The 19,726-nt window shown below is 44.6% G+C and overlaps 1 protein-coding gene across 1 annotated transcript; it reads right to left on the bottom strand.

Annotated features, from left to right (window-relative positions):
• Positions 1–4,533: 4,533 nt before the first annotated feature.
• On the bottom strand, positions 4,534–15,542 carry LOC109983589 (alpha-1A adrenergic receptor-like). The gene is made up of 5 exons (XM_065963353.1): positions 14,430–15,542; positions 13,044–13,295; positions 11,477–11,852; positions 7,421–7,542; positions 4,534–6,315 (listed from the first exon to the last, which is right to left on the bottom strand). The coding sequence occupies exons 1-5, from the start codon at positions 14,742–14,744 to the stop codon at positions 6,022–6,024; spliced, it is 1,359 nt and encodes a 452-aa protein (XP_065819425.1). The 5' UTR covers positions 14,745–15,542; the 3' UTR covers positions 4,534–6,021.
• Positions 15,543–19,726: the final 4,184 nt, after the last annotated feature.

The following is a 19,726-nucleotide window of genomic DNA, read 5'->3' as shown; positions in this document are numbered from 1 at the left end:
GATGATCTCAAGACACTTTACAAAAGAGCAGGTATAAGACCCTTTCCTTTGTTGTTATCTACAAAGACCCAACGTTGATCCATCACGAGCACTTAACAACATTTAGCAAAGTTACAGTGGCAAGAAGAACTTCCTTAAAGAGGCAGAAATCTAAGGCCAGACTCATGATAAACAGCCATCTGCCAAAACTGTGCTGGTCTTAAAAAATGGGAAAGGGGAGATGTAGGTAGATAGGGAATAACAGGGCAGCAAAAACAACAGCGACATTTAATTCAGTAATAATGGTAAAGTAGGTGGAGTATTACTAGTAATAACTGAGAATGTTTAAAGGTCCAACCAGTAAGATGTATAGTGAGTGAAATGATAATGTGACCTTACTGTATGATCAGACATTAAGGAAACATGCTATGTTGAAGTGCTGGCTTCTCTGACAACAATGCAGCAGCCAGTATGTTCTCCTTCTTGAGGGTTAGGGTTAGTTCTTCTTAAAAATGGAGAGGTTAGAAGGCAGAAAAGTTTACAGACTGATGCAGACCTGGCTAAACACTGAAGCATCAGTGTCAGCAACATGGTTACCTGTGAGCCCTAGGAGCTGGTCCATACCTGCCACTGACTGGTAGATGATTCCAAATGAGAGGGGCCTGATGACCGAAGGCTCTACTTCCCATAGGCAATTTACAGATCATTATTTGTATATTGCAGATTTATAACAAGTGTTTTCTTGAGACGCTTGATAAAAGAGCTATAGGATAATATGCAGTAAGGATTTCTCCTTTGTATTCCTCACGCTCCTGTTGTCCACACTTCCTTACCGCTGAGGTGGAGGTCGGAGCAGGCTGTTCATGAATGAGGGACAATAGTCTGAAAATAGGCTGTCCTTGTGTTTTATGTGCGAGGTAAAGGGCATATCTTGATCAAATAATGGTGCTAACAGATGCCAGGTTGGTGTCATTTAGGACAGTTATATCATTAGAAAAAGTATCTCTGAGGTTTTTAGGGCCTAGCACAATAACTTCAGTCTTGTCTGAGTTGAGAAGCAAAACATTTCTGGTCATCTGGGCATCTTTTGGCCGTTTTGCTCAGAAATAGTTTTTCACTATTTTGTTCAATAAATCTACAAACATATCTGGACTTTGAATGTTTAATACGAATGAGTCACAGGTACAGGCCCACTCAGTCTGTGCGGCATTTTTAAATTTTAAGCTGCCACAATACTGATAGCTAACCATAATGAGCATCCAAGTACATGTTACAGTTTTAGTGAAAGAATGATATACAAAGCTAACCATGCTAATGCTACTGTTATAAATACTGCATCAAAATTAAAGAATAGCAATATGTAGAGAGTACCTGAGAAGTGGACGAGGAGAAACACGATCTTCATGATGGACAGTTACACTGACTGTCGACACACACACACACACACACACACACACACACACACACACACACACACACACACACACACACACACACACACAGCTAATCTTCAAACTTAAAAAAACTAAAAATCATCTGGTACTTTAATTGTAAAAATGACTTTGATAAAATATGTAATGATTAAAAATATACATTTATGGTAAGTAGGATTTTATACCACTGCTATTAAGAGTTATTCCACTTGATGTGTGAACATGTCAAGCAGATGTTTCATAGGCGGCCAGCACAGGATTTCCTGTTTGTTTTAGCTGCTTCCTATTCCTGAACCTCGGACTCTGACAGCAGAGCTCTACACTGTAAAAAGTTCCTGCAGAAATAAACACATAGGCCTATACCAGACAGGATCCGATGCAGGGGCGTTGCTGTTTGGTGCCTTGCTTGAGGGTACCTCTGCAGAGCTCAGGAAGGGAACTGTCACCTCTCCAGCTACCAGACAAACTTTCTGATCTGGTCCGCACCGAGACTTAAACCAGTGACCCTTCGGTTCCCAACCTAGGTCCCTACAGGCTGATCTACTGCCTGGGATACGGGTTATTATTATTTTTATTTTACTTTTTAATCCCGAGGTGAAATTCTGGTTTTACAGTCTGTTGAGAGAGAGACCTTTACATCCCCATCCACTTAATTTGAGTTAATACAGAAAGTAGAGTTAAACAATTGTCTAATATAACCAGGCTATTAATAAAATAATAGATTACATGTCTGTATTTGTTTTGTAAGAGTTGTGATTGCATGTATTTGTGGTGTAGCTATTTGAGCAACTATTCCAAACAACGATTTTACATTACCATGAAACTGTGAACTTCAAGATTCTCCAAAAAAGTGTTCTTTTTTTTAGTAAAATTCGGATTTTCTTAAATAAATAAAATAAAAAAGTTTGCCTCCCCGTCGGGGAATTGAATCCCGGAGTAGTCCTTAACTTCCTTAACTTTTCCCATTCATTCTCTATGGTAGTCCTTATCACTACGGATGTAATATACTTTGTTATTTGTATTATATTTGTTAATGTTTGGGGGTATTTTTGAATTAATATCATGGTACATGACTATTTTAAAAACCTGCGTGTAAGATTGGTTTGAATTAAAAATATTTTATTTTAATTATTAGGTGTCAGACAGAAGTATCATCTTTTCCCATGCATGTAAGAATCTATCAATCTATCTGTCTGTCTAGTGTGCAATATCCAGTGTTGTTTTCTCATAATGCAGGAAACATGACAAACACTGTTCATGTAACAGGATGATTACATTTTGTTTAATATGAGTATGCATTGTTTTGTATGTGCACAGAAGATGATGAAGTCGACAGTAAACTTATTTCTGATTTGTCAAAACAAACAACTCACAACCAAAATAATATTTTTAACCCCAGTTGAAATACTGTACTTATAAAGTAAACATGGTGTTAATGATCACCTTGTATGACTAACTGTAAGAAACCACATTAAGAGACATATGCTTTATTTTTCAGAATTTCCAAGGCCTGCTCTGCTCCCGGTGTACCTCTGTCCCCCTCTCCCCGTGTAACCTGCTCTGGTCCTATAAAGACAGGAGGTCTGATATGGCCGGACAGTAAGCCGCACAGTCAACCGGACAGGCGGCATGAGGCAGCCGCACAGTCAGCATACCTGTCACAACTCTTCCTCAAACTGCTTCCCACCCTCCAGCTGTGACTACCCCTCAGGAGGAGTCAATAAGCCATACATTTTCCTTGCTCATCTCCCCTTTCTCAGCCATTTTTCTTTCCTGTTTTAAAGTAATTTATTATCTGAGGGTAGGTGACGGCTACCTAGGGCTTTATATCGTTGGTCAAATGCTGTGAATGCATGCTGCAATTATTAAGGAGCCCACCTGATAAGTCAATAATCAGCATGTCAAGTGTGACTGTGTGCCATGTCAAAAATAATAATGTTGGCACCCTAACCCGAGGTGTTTATAGCACATGTTTATAATGTGGTCACAGTGAGAATGTTAGTGTCAACTTTTTCTGCTTCTTGAAGCCGAGTGTTTATCACTGTGTCTAATTAAATATCTAGAAGGTATTTCTCTTACTGTCTTCTCTTGATAGTTATGGTGAAAATAAAATCAATCAATCAGTATTTGTAAAGCGCCAAATAATAAGTGTTATCTAGAGACGTCACGGGATAATATGCAGGGAGGATTTCTCCTTTGTATTTCTCTCGTTCCTGATGTCCACACTTCCTTACCGCTGAGCTGGAGCAGGCTGTTCATGAAGGAGGACGTGAACACAGTGTGATGGTGGAGGCTGGGCAAGGTGATCTCTAAATTTACTCAGGGACTGTTCTTGAACATTTCAGGTCATTCCTATCTTTCCGCATGAGTTGTTTCACAATAGGTGGATGCATTTCACTTTAACCATCTCATGTACAACGTAGTGAATTATTCTGGTCCAAAAATTAGAATTTATTTTGGTCGAGCTGGATTCGAACCCGCTCACACCTGAAGCGCGTCCAGTTCATGGATTTGTCCTCTACGGCACCTTTTTACTCCACCTGAGAGTCTTCTGATCTCTACATTCTTGTTGTTTTTAAATCTGTTTAAGGAAGAACTCTGACTCGTGCTTGACTGATGAACTCTCAAACAAACCTCGTACAGAAGAAAATAAACGACCTGCCGTGTTTCTATCTGTCATTTTCCAGCAGTTACATCCCATAGTTAGTTCCTGACAGCCCTGTGCTCACCTCTCTGTAGGTAAGAAACCCTGAACGTTTAAATCCACATTAAAAAGGTACAATTACCTGTTCACAATCACCGTAACAAACAGCACCATGCTGCAGATCAGCGCCCTCTGCTGGTAGGAGGGCAGAACTGCACCGCAGTGAAGCGCAGAAAAAGACTCTGATGGTCATTATAAGGAACTTATCCTATTGGCTGTGACTGTAACAAAGCCGTGTTTATTAATCATCTGAATGAAAAATATTTACGTTATATAAAAGATTAGTTTACTTCTTACAGGTGTGTTGTCGTCATCTCTCGTGTACGTCAGCAGGAAGAGGGCTGCAGAAACTCAACTTTCACAACCCTGAGGTTCTTTTACAGCGAGCAGGATGATGATCTGACAGGAGGCCGGACCCTTTGTGAAAATCAAACACTTTAATATTGAATACAATTGAACAGATGAACTCAGAGGGGGTAAATAACCCCAACAACCACAAACACTGCTAAGCAGGAAGTGACATATTTATTCTTCTTCAATTAAATCATCGTTAAAATATGTGAATATTTTGTGATCTCGCTCCACGTTGTATGTTTCAGCTTTAGGTGGTGATTAGCCTAGCTTAGCACAAACACTGGAGGCAGGGGGGAACTGTTAGCATCTCCACAACACACGCACACACAAACACACACAGGGGAAACATCCATGTGAAGATTTTCACAATAAAAACAAAGAATAAAAACAGTGTTCACACTGAGCAGCAGCTGCACTTCCTCTAATGTCCACTTGGTGCTGCTGTGATCAAACTAATAAGTGAAAATCTATTAATCAAAATACTATTTAAAATTTTAGAGTGATGTCACTTCCTCTCATGTGATCATGAAAGAAGATTTTCAAAATAAATGTCCTGTCCTAAACAAGCCCACGTCACTGAAACATGCTAAGCTAACGTACGAAAGGTACGACCAGTGAATCATTACGAACACATCTTACAGATGTTCAGCTAAAATTAGCACGCTTACATTTAGCTAGCTCAGATGACGACGCTGCTGCTGTTTACAGGTGGGTTTTAACCATCAGATAAAAGTTTGACACGTTAAGCTCCCATGACCTCCTCGTGTTCGCTGCTCATGTCATCAGTCTGTGAAACCTAAAGAGCAGCTAGCATGATTAGCAGCTAAAACCTGCTCATGGATCTGATAGCTAGCTATCGTAAGCTAACCATAGTAACAGTATCCCCGCCTCTGTCAGTCAGAGTTCTGGGTTCGTTAAAGGCAGGAGTATTTAGATCAAGTGAACACAGTATCTGATGTCAGGATGGCGAGAAGTCTGTTCTTTCGTTCCCTCTCAGAGCGTCTAACAGTGTTAATCCACGATCTCCTCCTCTCCGGGTTTTCTGTGGAAAAAGAATCCGGGCTCGTCTCCTCGCTGGTTAGAGCGTCACATTCAACAACAACTGTCTTAAGTTTAAAACATACAAAACTGGTAACTTCACCGTGGCGTGCAACAGTAGGAAGTCTTTCTCGGCCACCAGGAAGCGTGTAACGTCACGTGAAGGCTATGATCGGCTAACCTTGAAGCTAACCCTAGCTTCAAGCTAAAATGAGCTCGCTGATGTTGCTGTTTTCAAAGGTCAGAGGTGAAAAGGTTTGAGGAGGTGGAGCGTTCAGGTGATGTTTGTACAACTGGTCCAGGTGAGGAGGCGGAGTCAGTGAGAACAATCTGACCCCCATCATTACACCTGAGCGACTCCTCAGTGAGCAGAGCGTCTCGTGATGTCAGCAGTGATGTCAGCAGTGATACCTGTTTGTCTTAAGAGTGTTCTAAAACCACTTCCTGTCATGGTGGGCTGGCCACCGGAGTCAACAGGAAGTATCCCTGCATGGCGTTCTCTGACAGTCTCAATCATTTCCCCACACTGACCCCTGATGCCGTCCCAGCATTCATAGCGAGAGGGGACACAGGGCTCAGTCGACCTCTTCCTGCCGAGCCAGGGAGGAGTTCCCGGTCGGAGGAGCGTTGTGGGGGGCGGAGTTTGGAGTTAACGCAGCCTGGGCTGGCGCTGACGGAGGAGAGCGTCTGCTGGGAGCCATTTTGGAAGGACGAGTTGTTGGAGCTGTGACGAGAGCGAGAGTTATAATTAGGCTGCCAACTGCGACGCTTCTTCTTCCACTGACAGCGCAGGATCCGGATAAACGCCTGCAACCACCAACAGGACGAAAAAACAAACAAATCAGAACGAGAACAGGAAACGTGATGGCTGTAGCGTGTGTGTATCTCTGTGTGTGCGTACATGTGTGTTTGTGTGCGTGTCACTGTGTTTCTCTGTGTGTGTGTGTGTGTCACTGTGTGTGTGTGTGTGTGTGTGTGTGTCTCTGTGTGTGTCTGTGTCTGTGTGTGCGTGTGTGTCACTGTGTGTGTGTGTGTGTGTGCATGTGTGTTTGTGTGCGTGTCACTGTGTTTGTCTCTGTGTGTGTGTGTGAGTGTGTCTCTGTGAGTGTGTTTCACTGTGTGTGTGTATGTGTGTGTGTCTGTGTGTGTGTGTCATTGTGTGTGTATGTGTATCTCTGTGTATGTGTGCATGTCTCTATATGTGTGTGTGTGTGTGTGTGTGTGTGTCTCTATAAGTGTGTGTGTGTGTGTGTGCATGTCTCTATATGTGTGTGTGTGTGCGTGTCTCTATATGTGTGTGTGTGTGTGTGTCTCTATATGTGTGTGTGTGTGTGTGTGTGTGTGTGCGTGTCTCTATATGTGTGTGTGTGTGTGTGTGTGTGTGTCTCTGTGAGTGTGTTTCACTGTGTGTGTGTGTATGTATGTGTCACTGTGTGTGTACGTGTATCTCTGTGTATGTGTGCATGTCTCTATATGCGTGTGTGTGTGTGTGTGTCTCTATATGTGTGTGTCTGTGTCTGTGTGTGCGTCACTGTGTGTGTGTGTGTGTGTGCATGTGTGTTTGTGTGCGTGTCACTGTGTTTGTCTCTGTGTGTGTGTGTGTGTGTGTGTGTGCGAGTCTCTTTGTGTGTGTGTGTGTGTGTGTGTGTGAGTGTGTCTCTGTGAGTGTGTTTCACTGTGTGTGTGTGTGTGTGTGTGTCTCTATATGTGTGTGTGTGTGTGTGTGTGTGTGTGTCTCTATATGTGTGTGTGTGTGTGTGTCTCTATATGTGTGTGTGTGTGTGTGTGTGTGTCTCTATATGTGTGTGTGTGTGTGTGTGTGTGTGTGTGTGTGTGTGTGTGTGTGTGTGTGTGTGTGTCCAGCACTGGTATTAACAGTAGTATTAGTATTGTGATGATGATGACTGTTCACCTGTTTGAACTCGCGGCTGTAGCACGGGTAGATGACAGGGTTCAGGCAGCTGTTGAAGTATCCCAACCAGAAAATCACTTTGAAGAACGTTTCAGAAGGCCGGAGGCTGCTGCTGAACGAGCCTATAAACAAACAAACAAACAAACACAAACAGTAAATAAAGACAAACAGGAAGTGACCCAGTCTGTCAGGAAGCTGATATTCATCTCTTTAATCTGACACTAAACTCCTTTCTGAGGTCAGATTAAACTCACAGTAGCAGTCCGTACCGTGCCTCAGCACGCTTCACCCCTAAAGTCCAGTTTGTTTGACCAGTGTGAGTGCTCTGATACGTGCTCGAGCTCTGTACACTTCCTCGGCCCTGGCATGCTTTGAAGAGGTGTGCTTAAGCATGGTACAGTTCATGCACGAGCACAAGCACGCAACATGGACAGCCTTCATTCAGGAGAAACCCCTGAGTGTTCTGTTTGTATCTGATTAACATGACTCTCATTAAGACACAAAGTCAGTAAAGTAGCTCTCATGGTCTCTGAGTTGTTTTCCGATGTGCAGATACGGACCCGACAGCGCCTCTTTTTCTTTTCTTCTCGAGTCCGCCCGTCTTGTAAACTGAACACGCTTCATGACCACGTAAAGTCATGCATGTGTTGTATCACGATGTGAGGTACCAGAAGTAACCGTGATCATGCCCGGTTAGTCCTGGAGCACAGAGTGATTGCCCCCACTCTGTGATTGGGGGGGGGGCAATCATGATTAAACACAAGAACGGTATGGGACAACTTTGCTAGTGTGAGTGTGCCCTAACAGATGAAGGTGCAGGTCAGTGTTTTCACCAGCAGGGGGAGTTCAACACCACACCAGAGGAGCAGGTATGAGGTGAAGATGTTTTCTTAAATTAACTGTGAATAAGTTAGAGTCAGGGATTTTTATAATGACTGAATAAAGGATCATTTAAACACAAACAGCAGCGACACACAGAGACGAAGAGACACAGCTACAGGAACATTTAACCCTTTGTGTGTGTTTGTGAATCAGACGGGGTCTCTGGGTTAGAGGGGGAAAGCTGCACAATCCAATGCATGAGGGGCTGAGTGTGCAGTTCTCCTCTCCCCTCTCCTCTCCTCTCATGTCCCCTAGTTCCTCGCCTCCTCCCCTCACCTCCTCCCCTCTCTCACAGGTGCTGACCCTTGTATGAGCAGGTGATCTGCAGAGTGTCGGAGGACTTCAGAGGATTTCGGGGGATTTTGAGGATCAGGTTTTTGATGTTAACAGACTCCTGAGCAGTTTGGATTATTTTGCCCTGAGTATGGACTTGTAAGGCCATCCTGCGCCTCAGGCTGCTGCCTCTGACTATATATGAAGCCTCTAAACTCAGCCATGAGAAACACATGTGACGGTGGACCATGATGCATCACTGTCCTGCTGTAAAAGCAAAACGTGTATCTCCAAGTTTGGAGATGGTCTCTTTAAGTGCAGAAGGATCTATTTTAGCGAGAGTCTGAGGAGGTTTTGGGTTGGAGCCACGTCCTTCATGTAAATATCTCCCCTGTTCCCAGGACGCCTCCTCCTAACCCCACTCTTCTTCTGTGGTTTTTTGTAATGTAACGATTCATCAACTCACGTTAAGATTTCCTTATTCTAATTTTTACAGAGATGAAACTGAAGTGAATGTTTGCATCAACGTTCTTTTCTCTGGCTGTAAAAGTTTTTGTTCACGTTTTTTCTGAAATGTTGGGTCAGTGTGTAAACATTTTCCTCATTGTGCCTAAGGGTCACCATCTTTAGGCCCCGCCCCCTTTAATCCAAGCTTGTTCTCCTGATCTGAATCAACAACACCTAACCCCTGTGATCACAGTCCTGAGGTTCAGTCTGCAGCCCGCTCACATCACGCCGCTTTATTCTCTCTTATGAAACCTGCGGCGCTCCAGAGGTCGCCTGCAGCCTGAAGGATTGTGGGTTATTAATGATTCAGACTCAGCAACATTCAAACACTCACAGCTCCTGTTTGAGGGTTATAAACTGCTGTCAGACATCACAGAGAAACTTCTTAGGTCTCCTGAGTTTGAGGAGGTCAGATTAAAGCAGATCTATTAAACGCACGGTCACCGCTAATGATGTCACTCTGAGTCACCTGATGAGCAGAGCTGAGATGTGAAGCTCAAAAACCTCCTTACTGATCTGATACTGACGTCAGTAAAATCCCTCATTTCAGCTGCTGTCTCTTTAAGGCCCCGCCTCCCCCCGTGCCCACTCTCCTCTGATTGGCCAGCTCTGTTTGCAGTCACAGGGACATCTGAGTGAGCTTCCTTGAAAGCGCTGCCTGCGTGGGCGTCTGTCCTGCAGCTTTGCTCTGATACGTCGCTAAAACGTGACTTCAGGTTCTGGTGATGTCTCGCCAAGTTCTCGTAACGTCTCGTTCCGAGCAGCAGGAAACCACGTCGGGGATTACGTCAACAACTGAGGTTTAGACATCGTAACATTATTTATTTAAAGATGGAGCTGCAGAAAAGATTCCTTTCAACATGTCGATACTTTTCAAATCCTCACGTTTTCAAACGCCTTCATCTCCCTGATGTTAACGCTCGACAGTCTCAGAGTGCTGACGCGTTAATAAATAAACACGAATCATCGAACAAGACGACAAGTCCACCAACACGTTAACGTTGACATATAGCAGTTAGAGGTTTGTAGTCAGAGGCGTCCTGAAGTCAGGTTTTATATCTGAAGATATCCACGCCTGTTTGGACATGAAGGCGCCGGATGACGAATAATTTCCTGTTTTTAATCATTATCCTGCCTCGTCGTCAGGTAGGCGGGTACTTTTGACCACGAGCGTTTTGACCTTTCGTACACAAACAGCGTTTCAGGTCACTGTAAACTCTCCTTTAGTAAAACTCCTTCCAGGGTGAAGATGTTCAGAAACTCTGTTTAAGGTGTTTCTGTGTAGACGGGGAAAACGTCTCGCTGTGCGCCGGTTTCTCCTCCGTGTGAAGTCATCGTGCGACGATTAGTGCGATGGCAGATGTAACCAAGTAGTGCTGGTGCTAACGTTGCAAACTGGACTTCTAAACGCTCACGCATACACACGCGGTTACTCTCCCACTATGTGGACGAGCAGAGACGCCTGATTGGACGGCGGAGGTCACTGCTGCTTCATACAACACAGACAGACTTTGGGTTGGTGGGACGAGGAATGGCGTTAAAATGTCCGCATGTCAAGGACGTCGTTGTTGACTTGGCATGCTGATGACAGCCGTAACAGTGAATAACATACCCGCCTACGCGTCGACTTGGCCAACATGACGTTTAAGAGTCTGATCAGCAGTGCTCTATGAAACAGCGTTTGTTTTGAGCGTTGGTTTGAAACGGTGGATCGTTAAATTATCGCCTTGAAACACTCAGGATCAACAGGGTGGAAGTAACGGACGTGTTGACCACGATTGGTCGGCCTTAAAGGAACAAGTCATCCGACACGCACTCAGTTATCTGACATCTTATCGGCTCTGTCAGATTCCTCGCCCTCTGATCCGACAGCCCGAGGCGAGCGTCTGGCTTTGCTCCACTCTTGATGTTTTGGAAAATCAAGCTCCAAAAATAAAAAGAACCTCGAGTGTTCCACTTCCTGCCTTTTCCTTCTGTGAGAACAACACTCTCCTTTCTGGCTTTTGTCCTTGAAACGCCGACTGCTGATTGGACGCTGACCTCACGAGCAGGAAACAGGTCAAATATTTCAGATATGAAGAAAACTAAACATTTTCTGTGGACGATGAGTTTCTCTGCAGGGATCCCAGTTTGATGTTTGTTAACGTTTTTATGAATAATCGAGTCGTCTCTTTAGATGAAAGGTGACGACAAACTTTATTTATCTGAGTTCTCCTGTTGTTAGCCTCGTTCGGCCGTTATGATATTTATATGTCATACAAACATCCTAACGGCCAAGAATCAGGCCACACCCCCTTGATCGTAGGGGCCTTAAATATTGATCTGGTACATACTGTGTGCGTGGTCACATAAACCCGTCCTCATTAACGACCATGTTTTTTAACCATCACGTACCGAGAGGCAGAGCCATGAAGAATGGCAGCCAGCAGAGGATGAACATGCCGACCACTACGCCCAACGTCTTCGCAGCTTTCTTCTCCCTGGCGAACTTCTGTAGTTTGAGGCTGAGCGAGCTCTTAGCTGTCGAGGCCCCGGCCGCCCCGGGTTCCTGCGCCTGCTGGTTCCTGCAGTGGATCCTCATGGTGAGCTCGTTGGAGTTCTCCTGACGCTCCTTCATCACGCCGGCCTCCAGGTTCTTGGTGGTGCGTTTGGCCACAACGTAGACGCGGCAGTACATGGCGAGGATGACGAAGAGCGGGATGTAGAATGAGCCGAGCGAGGAGAAGAGGGCGTAGAACGGCTCCTCGGTAATCACACACACGGTGTCGTCCTGCAGGAGACATGCGAAGAGTTCAAGGTCAGATTAACGTTGAACAGGCGTTTAAATCTTTATGGAACAGAATTAATCCTTTAACAAGACGTTAACATTCATATCAGTTCATCTGTTAATATTAACTGAATTCACCAGTGTTACGGTTTAAAGAGTGACCGTGTTAACTGATGACTTTCAGCTGAATGCCTCTGTGGTTGTCATGGTAACAGACATATATGATCAATGTTTCTGACATCATTCGTAAGAACACTTTCTCTGTCTCCAGCATCTGTTGTAACCACTACGACCACAGACACATACTGCTGAAAGTCACCAGTTAACACGGTGACTTTTTAAACCATTACACCGGTGTTATAAAAACAACAGAACCATCATCTTTGTACAAAGTCAGTAGATGTGAGTTCTTAGAGGCCATGAGGACTCAGAAGACGTGTCTGTGTTCATACGTCACCACAGGAAGTCCTTCATGTTAAGCAGCTTTTCACAATAAAAGCTTCCAGGGGAGCAGAGACAGACATTTTATCTCATTATTCAATAATCTCTCTGAAATACAGGGGGCTATACTCTCACTCAGGCTGTCTGATCCATCTGACACCTGTTAGTCAGTCCATCACAGAATATTTAGAAAGCTGAGGTTTCAATCTCGCGTTTGACAAAAGAGGACGTTTAAAAGCGTCACTCTGGGCTCTTCAACCAGATATACATTTTTGGGCGTTTTTGCCTTTATTGGACATCGGACAGCTGAAGAGAGACAGGAAGTGTTGGGGGGAGAGAGGGGGAGGACATGCAGCTAAGGGTCGAGGTCGGATTTGAACCAATAGCCACGGCGATGAAGTCTAGCCTCTATACACGGGGTACGTGTCATAACCGCTAGGTTATTGGCGCCCCCTTCAACAAGCTTTTTGATCGTTTATGGACTCAAGAAAAATCTTCAACAGAGAGATGAAAATAATAAAAATTATTAATCTTCTGTCCTGTACTCAGAATCAATGAAAGCCTGAATTCCTCGTTAAACGCTTTCCTGTCATAAACCTCGTTTACCTTCAGTCACCTAGAGTCTCATCAGTCAGGGGTTAACCTCGGGATTGACCTCTGACCCTTGCCGTGATTTCAAGACCTCTCAGGCAGTTGAAGGTGTTCAAGGGCTTATCGGTTCAGGTTCAGTGGTGCATGATGGGTAATGAGTACCTGTGACGGCGGCTGCTTCCAGCCCAGCAGCGGGCCGATGGAGATGACGGTGGAGAGGATCCAGACGCCCAGCATGGCGAGCAGCGCCCTCTTCTCGGTGACGATGGTGGGGTACTGCAGCGGGTAGCGCACGCCGATGTAGCGGTCGATGGAGATGACGCACAGAGACATGATGGACGCCGTGCAGCACATTACGTCCACCGCCGCCCAGATGTCACAGAAGATACGACCGAACACCCAGTAATCCAGAATCTGTGGAAACAGGACGTCACTGAGCGCGCTCTTTGTTTTAGTCAAACAAAGTTCACCTGTTTGACCAGACAGGTGAGCAGGAGGCGAGAGAGTCATCAAACATTTAAGACAAAGCTGCACGCTGTTTACCTTTCTAAACATGATGATGCAGGTTAAACGGCGTGCACGAGTTTGTCTTCAGCGTTTCATATTTAAAACAATAAATGTTCAAATATCTGGCTTCATTCAGCGAGAGGGGCAACAGATGGCGAGGAAAGACAAACGCTGTCACCACCGATATCACACAGGATATGTTGCCAATTGAAGCGGTCGAGAGACACTTTGGACCCGAGAAATACGGTGATACTGTGGTGATAGTCTGTGAACAAAGTCAATACTGAAGGACATTTTGAAATGTTTCACTCAGACCGGCTCTGTTTCATCTCATTTATTTCAATGTTCCGGACTCTGTAACTTTTACAGATCAACACAAATGTCTGGTGGGCTGATTATATAAGATTAGTCTTCCTTCTGCTCCTTTTCATTCAAAATTTGAGATTTATGTTTTTTTTTTTTTTTAATTGTATTGTTTGAATTAAATACATTTACAAATAAAATAAATAAAACATGTTGTCACATTGTAGATAAGAATCTGAACACTTTATGAACTTTGACCCATGTGACCTGTTTGCACTTTGTATGTTTTATTAATTATAGCTAGGTGACTCTCCCTGAAACCAAATTTAAAGATTTAAAGTCACATGAACCTATTCTTTATAAAACTTTATAAATCAAATGTCATATTTGAGATGTGTTAAATATTTTAATAATAAATCAAACAGCTGATATAAAAATGAAAATGTATTAAGACCTAGTTTAATTTCCAAAGTGTTTAATTTCCAAAGTTCATTCTTTACTATTATTTATTTATTATTATTCAGTTTGTGAAATAAAACGAAGAATATCGAGATTATTTAGCCTAACACAGTAATTATATTTTTGTTTCACTATTTTCTTACTCTTCATCCATGTTTGATGTATAAGCTGTCGACATTTAAATTTCCACCAAACAAATAACAACCGATCAACAATCAACCAACAATCGATCAATAGGCTATTCGATCAGTAATCGATCAATAATTGACTGTGCCTGACCTCCAGCGTGGCGGACACCGGCAGCACGGTGGTCCCCAGCAGCAGGTCGGCGATGGCCAGGTTGATGATGAAGTAGTTGGTGGCGGTCCGCAGGTGTCGGTTACAGACCACCGACAGGATGACCAGGATGTTCCCGACGATGGCGCACATGATGAAGAAGGCAAGCACCATGCCTACCGGCACCGCCCGGCGCAGGTCCAGCGGGGCGGGGACGTGCTGGGAGGCGGCGGAGCGGTTGATGGAGGAGTTGGAGTCCGGCAGTGGAGCCTGTGTCCCGGGGTAGAGGACCGCGGAGGAGTTAGTCCACAGATCCATGATGAGGGGGTCCAGAGAACAGATTGTTCCTTCTCGGGGTTTAATAAAGTCTTAAAGTTCAATATTTGATTAATTTATGTTTTTAAGGAATTCGCCTAAGCAGACCCGGATGTGAGTTTTCTTTCTTCCTCAGCAGGTCGCAGTTTGGTTTATTTTTCTGTGAAGTTTTCCCGCCCTTGTCTCTCTCTGGTCTAACTCCATGGCTGTGAAGAGCGCTCGTGCCGGTCTCGGTTTGAGCGGGAAGCGCGCGGAGCAGCAGGTGGTGGAGGCTAGGGTCAGCTCGGTGTCTCCGGGCGGTCAGACAGCCTCCTGCCGGCCACTGGAGCTCCTGCTCGGGTTACACAGAGGATGCAGGAGCGGAGCACGGAGCAGCGTGTGTGTCCTTTTATGGTCCAAGTGTTTAATGTGGGAAAGTTTCAGCTGGGAAAAAAGAGACACAAAGTGCTGCATCCTTCTCTCATGGTGATCTTCTCTCTCTCTCTCTCTCTCTCTCTCTCTCTCTCTCTCTCTCTCTCTCACACACACACACACACACACACACACTCTCTCTCTCTCTCTCTCTCTCTCTCTCTCTCTATCTATCTTTCTCCCTCTCATAAATGTGATTTATGACTGAGAGTTTAATGCAGCTCTACAGTGGCCCTCAGTTGCAAAAACCTCTTATGTGGTTCTTTGAGTCGGAGACTCTAAATAATAATGGACGAGACTGAGTGGCGTCACCTGATTGTTAATGCAGGGGGATTTGGAGTCACTCTCACCCTAACTTGTCTTTCAGTCAACAAAACGAGTCTCCCTGGCCCCTCCTCTCTTGAGTTGATGCTCACACAGGTTGCCATGTGGTGAACACTGAAGCTTCAGTGTTTATCCAGCTCTGCATCGGTCTGTAAACCTTTCTGTGTTCTAACCTCTCTCCATTTTTCAAAAGCATCTGCGATATTGATCCTAGTTTGAGCACGTTTCTGCTCGTGGAGCTTATTAGAAACATGCAGAGGCTTTTTAGGTCGGGTACAATCACTTCTATCTGAACCAGTTCTCTTGTCCGCTTCCATCACTGCAACACCTGTTGGTTTGACCCTATAACTGGTGTTATATTCAAACCGAAAAACCCCAGAGAGCCTTCATGTGAAGAAACAATCGTTGATCATCGATCTACGGTGGCCGTGAGGTGAAAAACACTGCCTTTTAAATGACATACATATAAAAGATAAGGATGTTAATCCAACAAGGTCAACATGTCTTCATGTGGTCTCATGATCCGACATGCTGCGGCCTGTAAGTGAATAATTGTGTCGCTGTGATGACTTCAGGTCAGAGTAGAGTTAACGGGTCAGAGACACTATGAGGATATTTCATTCACAATGTGGGATATATGACACACACACACACACACACACACACACACACACACACACACACTTCTGCTCCGGGGGTGTGGATTCATCCGCTGCTGAAAATAGTTGCCAACAAATGCACTCTTCCTCTGCCTCAGCAACATTCAGGATGGGGGAGAAACGTCACAGGGGCGTAAATATCATGGCTCGAAACAGGGTATAGCAGTCTGTGTCTGTCTATGTGTGTGTGTCTGTGTGTGTGTGTGTGTTTGTGCGCGTGTGTCTGTGTCTGTCTATGTGTGTGTGTTTGTGTGTGTCTGTCTGTGTTTGAGTGTGTCTGTGTCTGTGTGTGTGTGTGTGTCCCAAGGTCGGACAGTTTCAGGTGATATGAGCGTCCTGTTGGGAGTGTGTGAGCTCTATTTTCAGACCTGTCAGAAATGTGCACCACGACAGCCAATCAGAGCGCAGATCATCAGCGGCACTGCAGATGTGTAAACATATTATTAATAAATGGGGGGGGCTCTTTGATGGACGAACACCTTGATACTGCCTCACAGCTCAGCTCTGCTTCCAGCTGCCTGGTGGTCATTTGTGGTATTACAGTGTCTGTATGTGGCTCTGAAAGCATTTTCCCGTAGATCTCCGTTATAAAGTGAAAATGTTCAACCTGATGACAGGACACAAGCTTGGTGATTCTAACGATCAACTGAATTAAGAAGTACCTGAACATGGAAAACAGGATACTGGGACGTATACACCTTACCGACTACCTGCACAGGCGCCGCCTCAGCCAAGTGACGTATCAGAAAACAAACATGGCGGTGTCAACGAGAGTCTTCTGGAGAATCTGAGTTTTGTCTTTAAATAAATGGAAGTTCAGATGTTAGATCGACATAGGAGACGACATGTTTCACATCTGCTGTTGCTCTCTTCACCTGTTGATAGTCTCGAGGTGGAGATGTCATATCTTCAACGCCGTGTTGGCGTTTAATAGAGCTGAACCCTCAAGAAACCTCAGTGGTCTCATGTTTCTGAATGTTTGTGTTGTAAAAAAATAAACATCACAGGCGCCTGCATGAATCAGAAGCAGTAATCATGATGCAGGATAAGAGTATTTATCATGTATACAGGGAGATGAAGAATCAGGTTTCTCTGAGTGCAGGTAAACCCCAGATCCTGAATAAGATCAGAACCAGGACCAGACTCATGAAGTCCATGTAGACACAGTGAGTGAAAACCTGCAGACAAACTGTGTGCAGGAGTTTCACTTCCAGGCGGCTGTTGCTCCATCCATCTTTCTATAGAGTGTGGTTCAGTCTGAGCCAGCTCTCTGCGAGGCTTCATCTTTACAAAGATATCCAGTTAAATATGATTCTAAAGATTCAGAGGTGCAGGAGGTCGAAACGCTTCAAACCTAAGCGCCCTGCATTCAAACATCAGTTAAAGTATGAGAATAAACCGACGGAGGATTCATGTCTGCCCTCTCTCAAACATCTGAACCTTCTTTAATCCAAACACAAATACATCTGATTATCTCAGTTTGAGAGGAAATCCTCGTCCAGCAGAAGCTGCTCCTTCCCACGACCCCTGAAGGCCTCACGGCACCAAACACAAGAGCTGAGAGAGGGACCAACAGGAGACGTCGGTCTGTGGACCTGCGGCTCTGACAGCCAATCAGAGGATGCTAACAAAACATTTGGGTAAAATGTCATGTGGAGAGAAGTGTGTACGTCTTTACGGCGCTAGTTCACACAGCAGCCTTCAGCTACAAAGCAGCCAGTTAGCGCATCTCTGTACTGTTTGATAAGACGGCTGAGACTCAGAGGAGAGAGAGAGAGAGAGAGGGAGAGAGAGAGAGAGAAGCAGAGTGTACATCACTGCAGATATTATTCAGAACAGACTGAGACATACCGTTAGCATGTATCGTAAGCAGTGTCATCATTGTCTCATGTTTAGCAGCTTTACCGCCTGCAGGAAGTCGTCTAACCCAAGTTACGTCTCAGGTTTGATACAAAGAAATCAATAAATCCATCTGACACCAAAAGTCGTATCTTTCTTCATCCATCTTCAAGTTAGCTTCATAAGAATATAGAAATAGAAATAATAGAATAAGCAGCAAGTACCGGTACTAATGGTCGGGTTACTGTGCAGTAGGCAGTTTATTGATTTTGTAGTAGGCAGCATGTAATATGTGGTTTCAGTGTGATGGCCACAGGCAGGAATGCTCTCCTGGCGTTCTGTGGTGCATCATGGGGGGATGGGGGAGGGGGAGGGGGGGAGTATTGCACTCAATGTGCTCTTGTGTTTTGCCAGCATGTCGTGGTCGTGTAAATAGAAACTACTTTCTGATTGTTTTCACTCTCAGAAGTAAAGAAGTTTCTTGATAGCATTGACATTAGCATCTCCTCATTTGAAGCATTTGAAGAATTTAAAAGCATTTAAAAGAATGTTTTCTTCCTCGAGAGCGCCGTGACGACTCCGTCTGTTATTAAATCTGTTCACTTATAAAGCAGGAATTTCTATGTGTGTGTGTGTGTGTGTGTGTGTGTGTGTGTGTTATATAATAACCTTATAATTACATTTTTTCATTACACTGTTGGCGTCAATCATAACTCCTCTATCTCTCCTTTAACTCAACCTGTCTGAGGAGCTTGTAAAACTGTGTGTGTGTGTGTGTCTGTGTGTGTGTGTGTCTGTGTGTGTCTGTGTGTGTGTGTGTGTGTGTGTGTCTGTGTGTGTTTGTGTGTGTGTGTGTGTGTGTGTGTGTGTGTGTGTGTGTGTGTGTCTGTGTGTGTCTGTGTGTGTGTGTGTGTGTGTGTGTGTGTGTGTGTGTGTGTGTGTGTGTGTGTGTGTGTGTGTGTCTGTGTCTGTGTCTGTGTGTGTCTGTGTGTGTCTGTGTGTGTCTGTGTGTGTGTGTGTGTGTGTGTGTGTGTGTGTGTGTGTGTGTGTGTGTCTGTGTCTGTGTCTGTGTCTGTGTGTGTCTGTGTGTGTCTGTGTGTGTGTGTGTGTGTGTGTCTGTGTCTGTGTCTGTGTCTGTGTGTGTCTGTGTGTGTCTGTGTGTGTCTGTGTGTGTGTGTGTGTGTGTGTGTGTGTGTGTGTCTGTGTCTGTGTCTGTGTCTGTGTGTGTCTGTGTGTGTCTGTGTGTGTGTGTGTGTGTGTGTGTGTGTGTGTGTGTGTGTGTGTCTGTGTCTGTGTGTGTGTGTGTGTGTGTGTGTGTCTGTGTCTATGTGTCTGTGTGTGTGTGTGTGTGTGTGTGTGTGTGTGTGTGTCTGTGTCTGTGTCTGTGTCTGTGTGTGTCTGTGTGTGTCTGTGTGTGTCTGTGTGTGTGTGTGTGTGTGTGTGTGTGTGTGTGTGTGTGTCTGTGTCTGTGTCTGTGTCTGTGTGTGTCTGTGTGTGTCTGTGTGTGTGTGTGTGTGTGTGTGTGTGTGTGTGTGTGTGTGTGTGTGTGTCTGTGTCTGTGTGTGTGTGTGTGTGTGTGTGTGTGTGTGTCTGTGTCTATGTGTCTGTGTGTGTGTGTGTCTGTGTGTGTGTGTGTGTGTGTGTGTCACCTCCTGCCTTCCAAAAACAATTATTTAAAATTTGAAATTGTTATATGTCTAAAGTCCTGTCCTTGAATACTTTCGATACAAATTGTATATTTTATCCATTTTT

This window comes from Labrus bergylta, chromosome 14 (genome assembly GCF_963930695.1).
Source record: "Labrus bergylta chromosome 14, fLabBer1.1, whole genome shotgun sequence".
Classification (NCBI taxonomy): Eukaryota; Metazoa; Chordata; class Actinopteri; order Labriformes; family Labridae; genus Labrus; species Labrus bergylta.
This window is presented reverse-complemented; position numbering and strand designations above follow the sequence as displayed.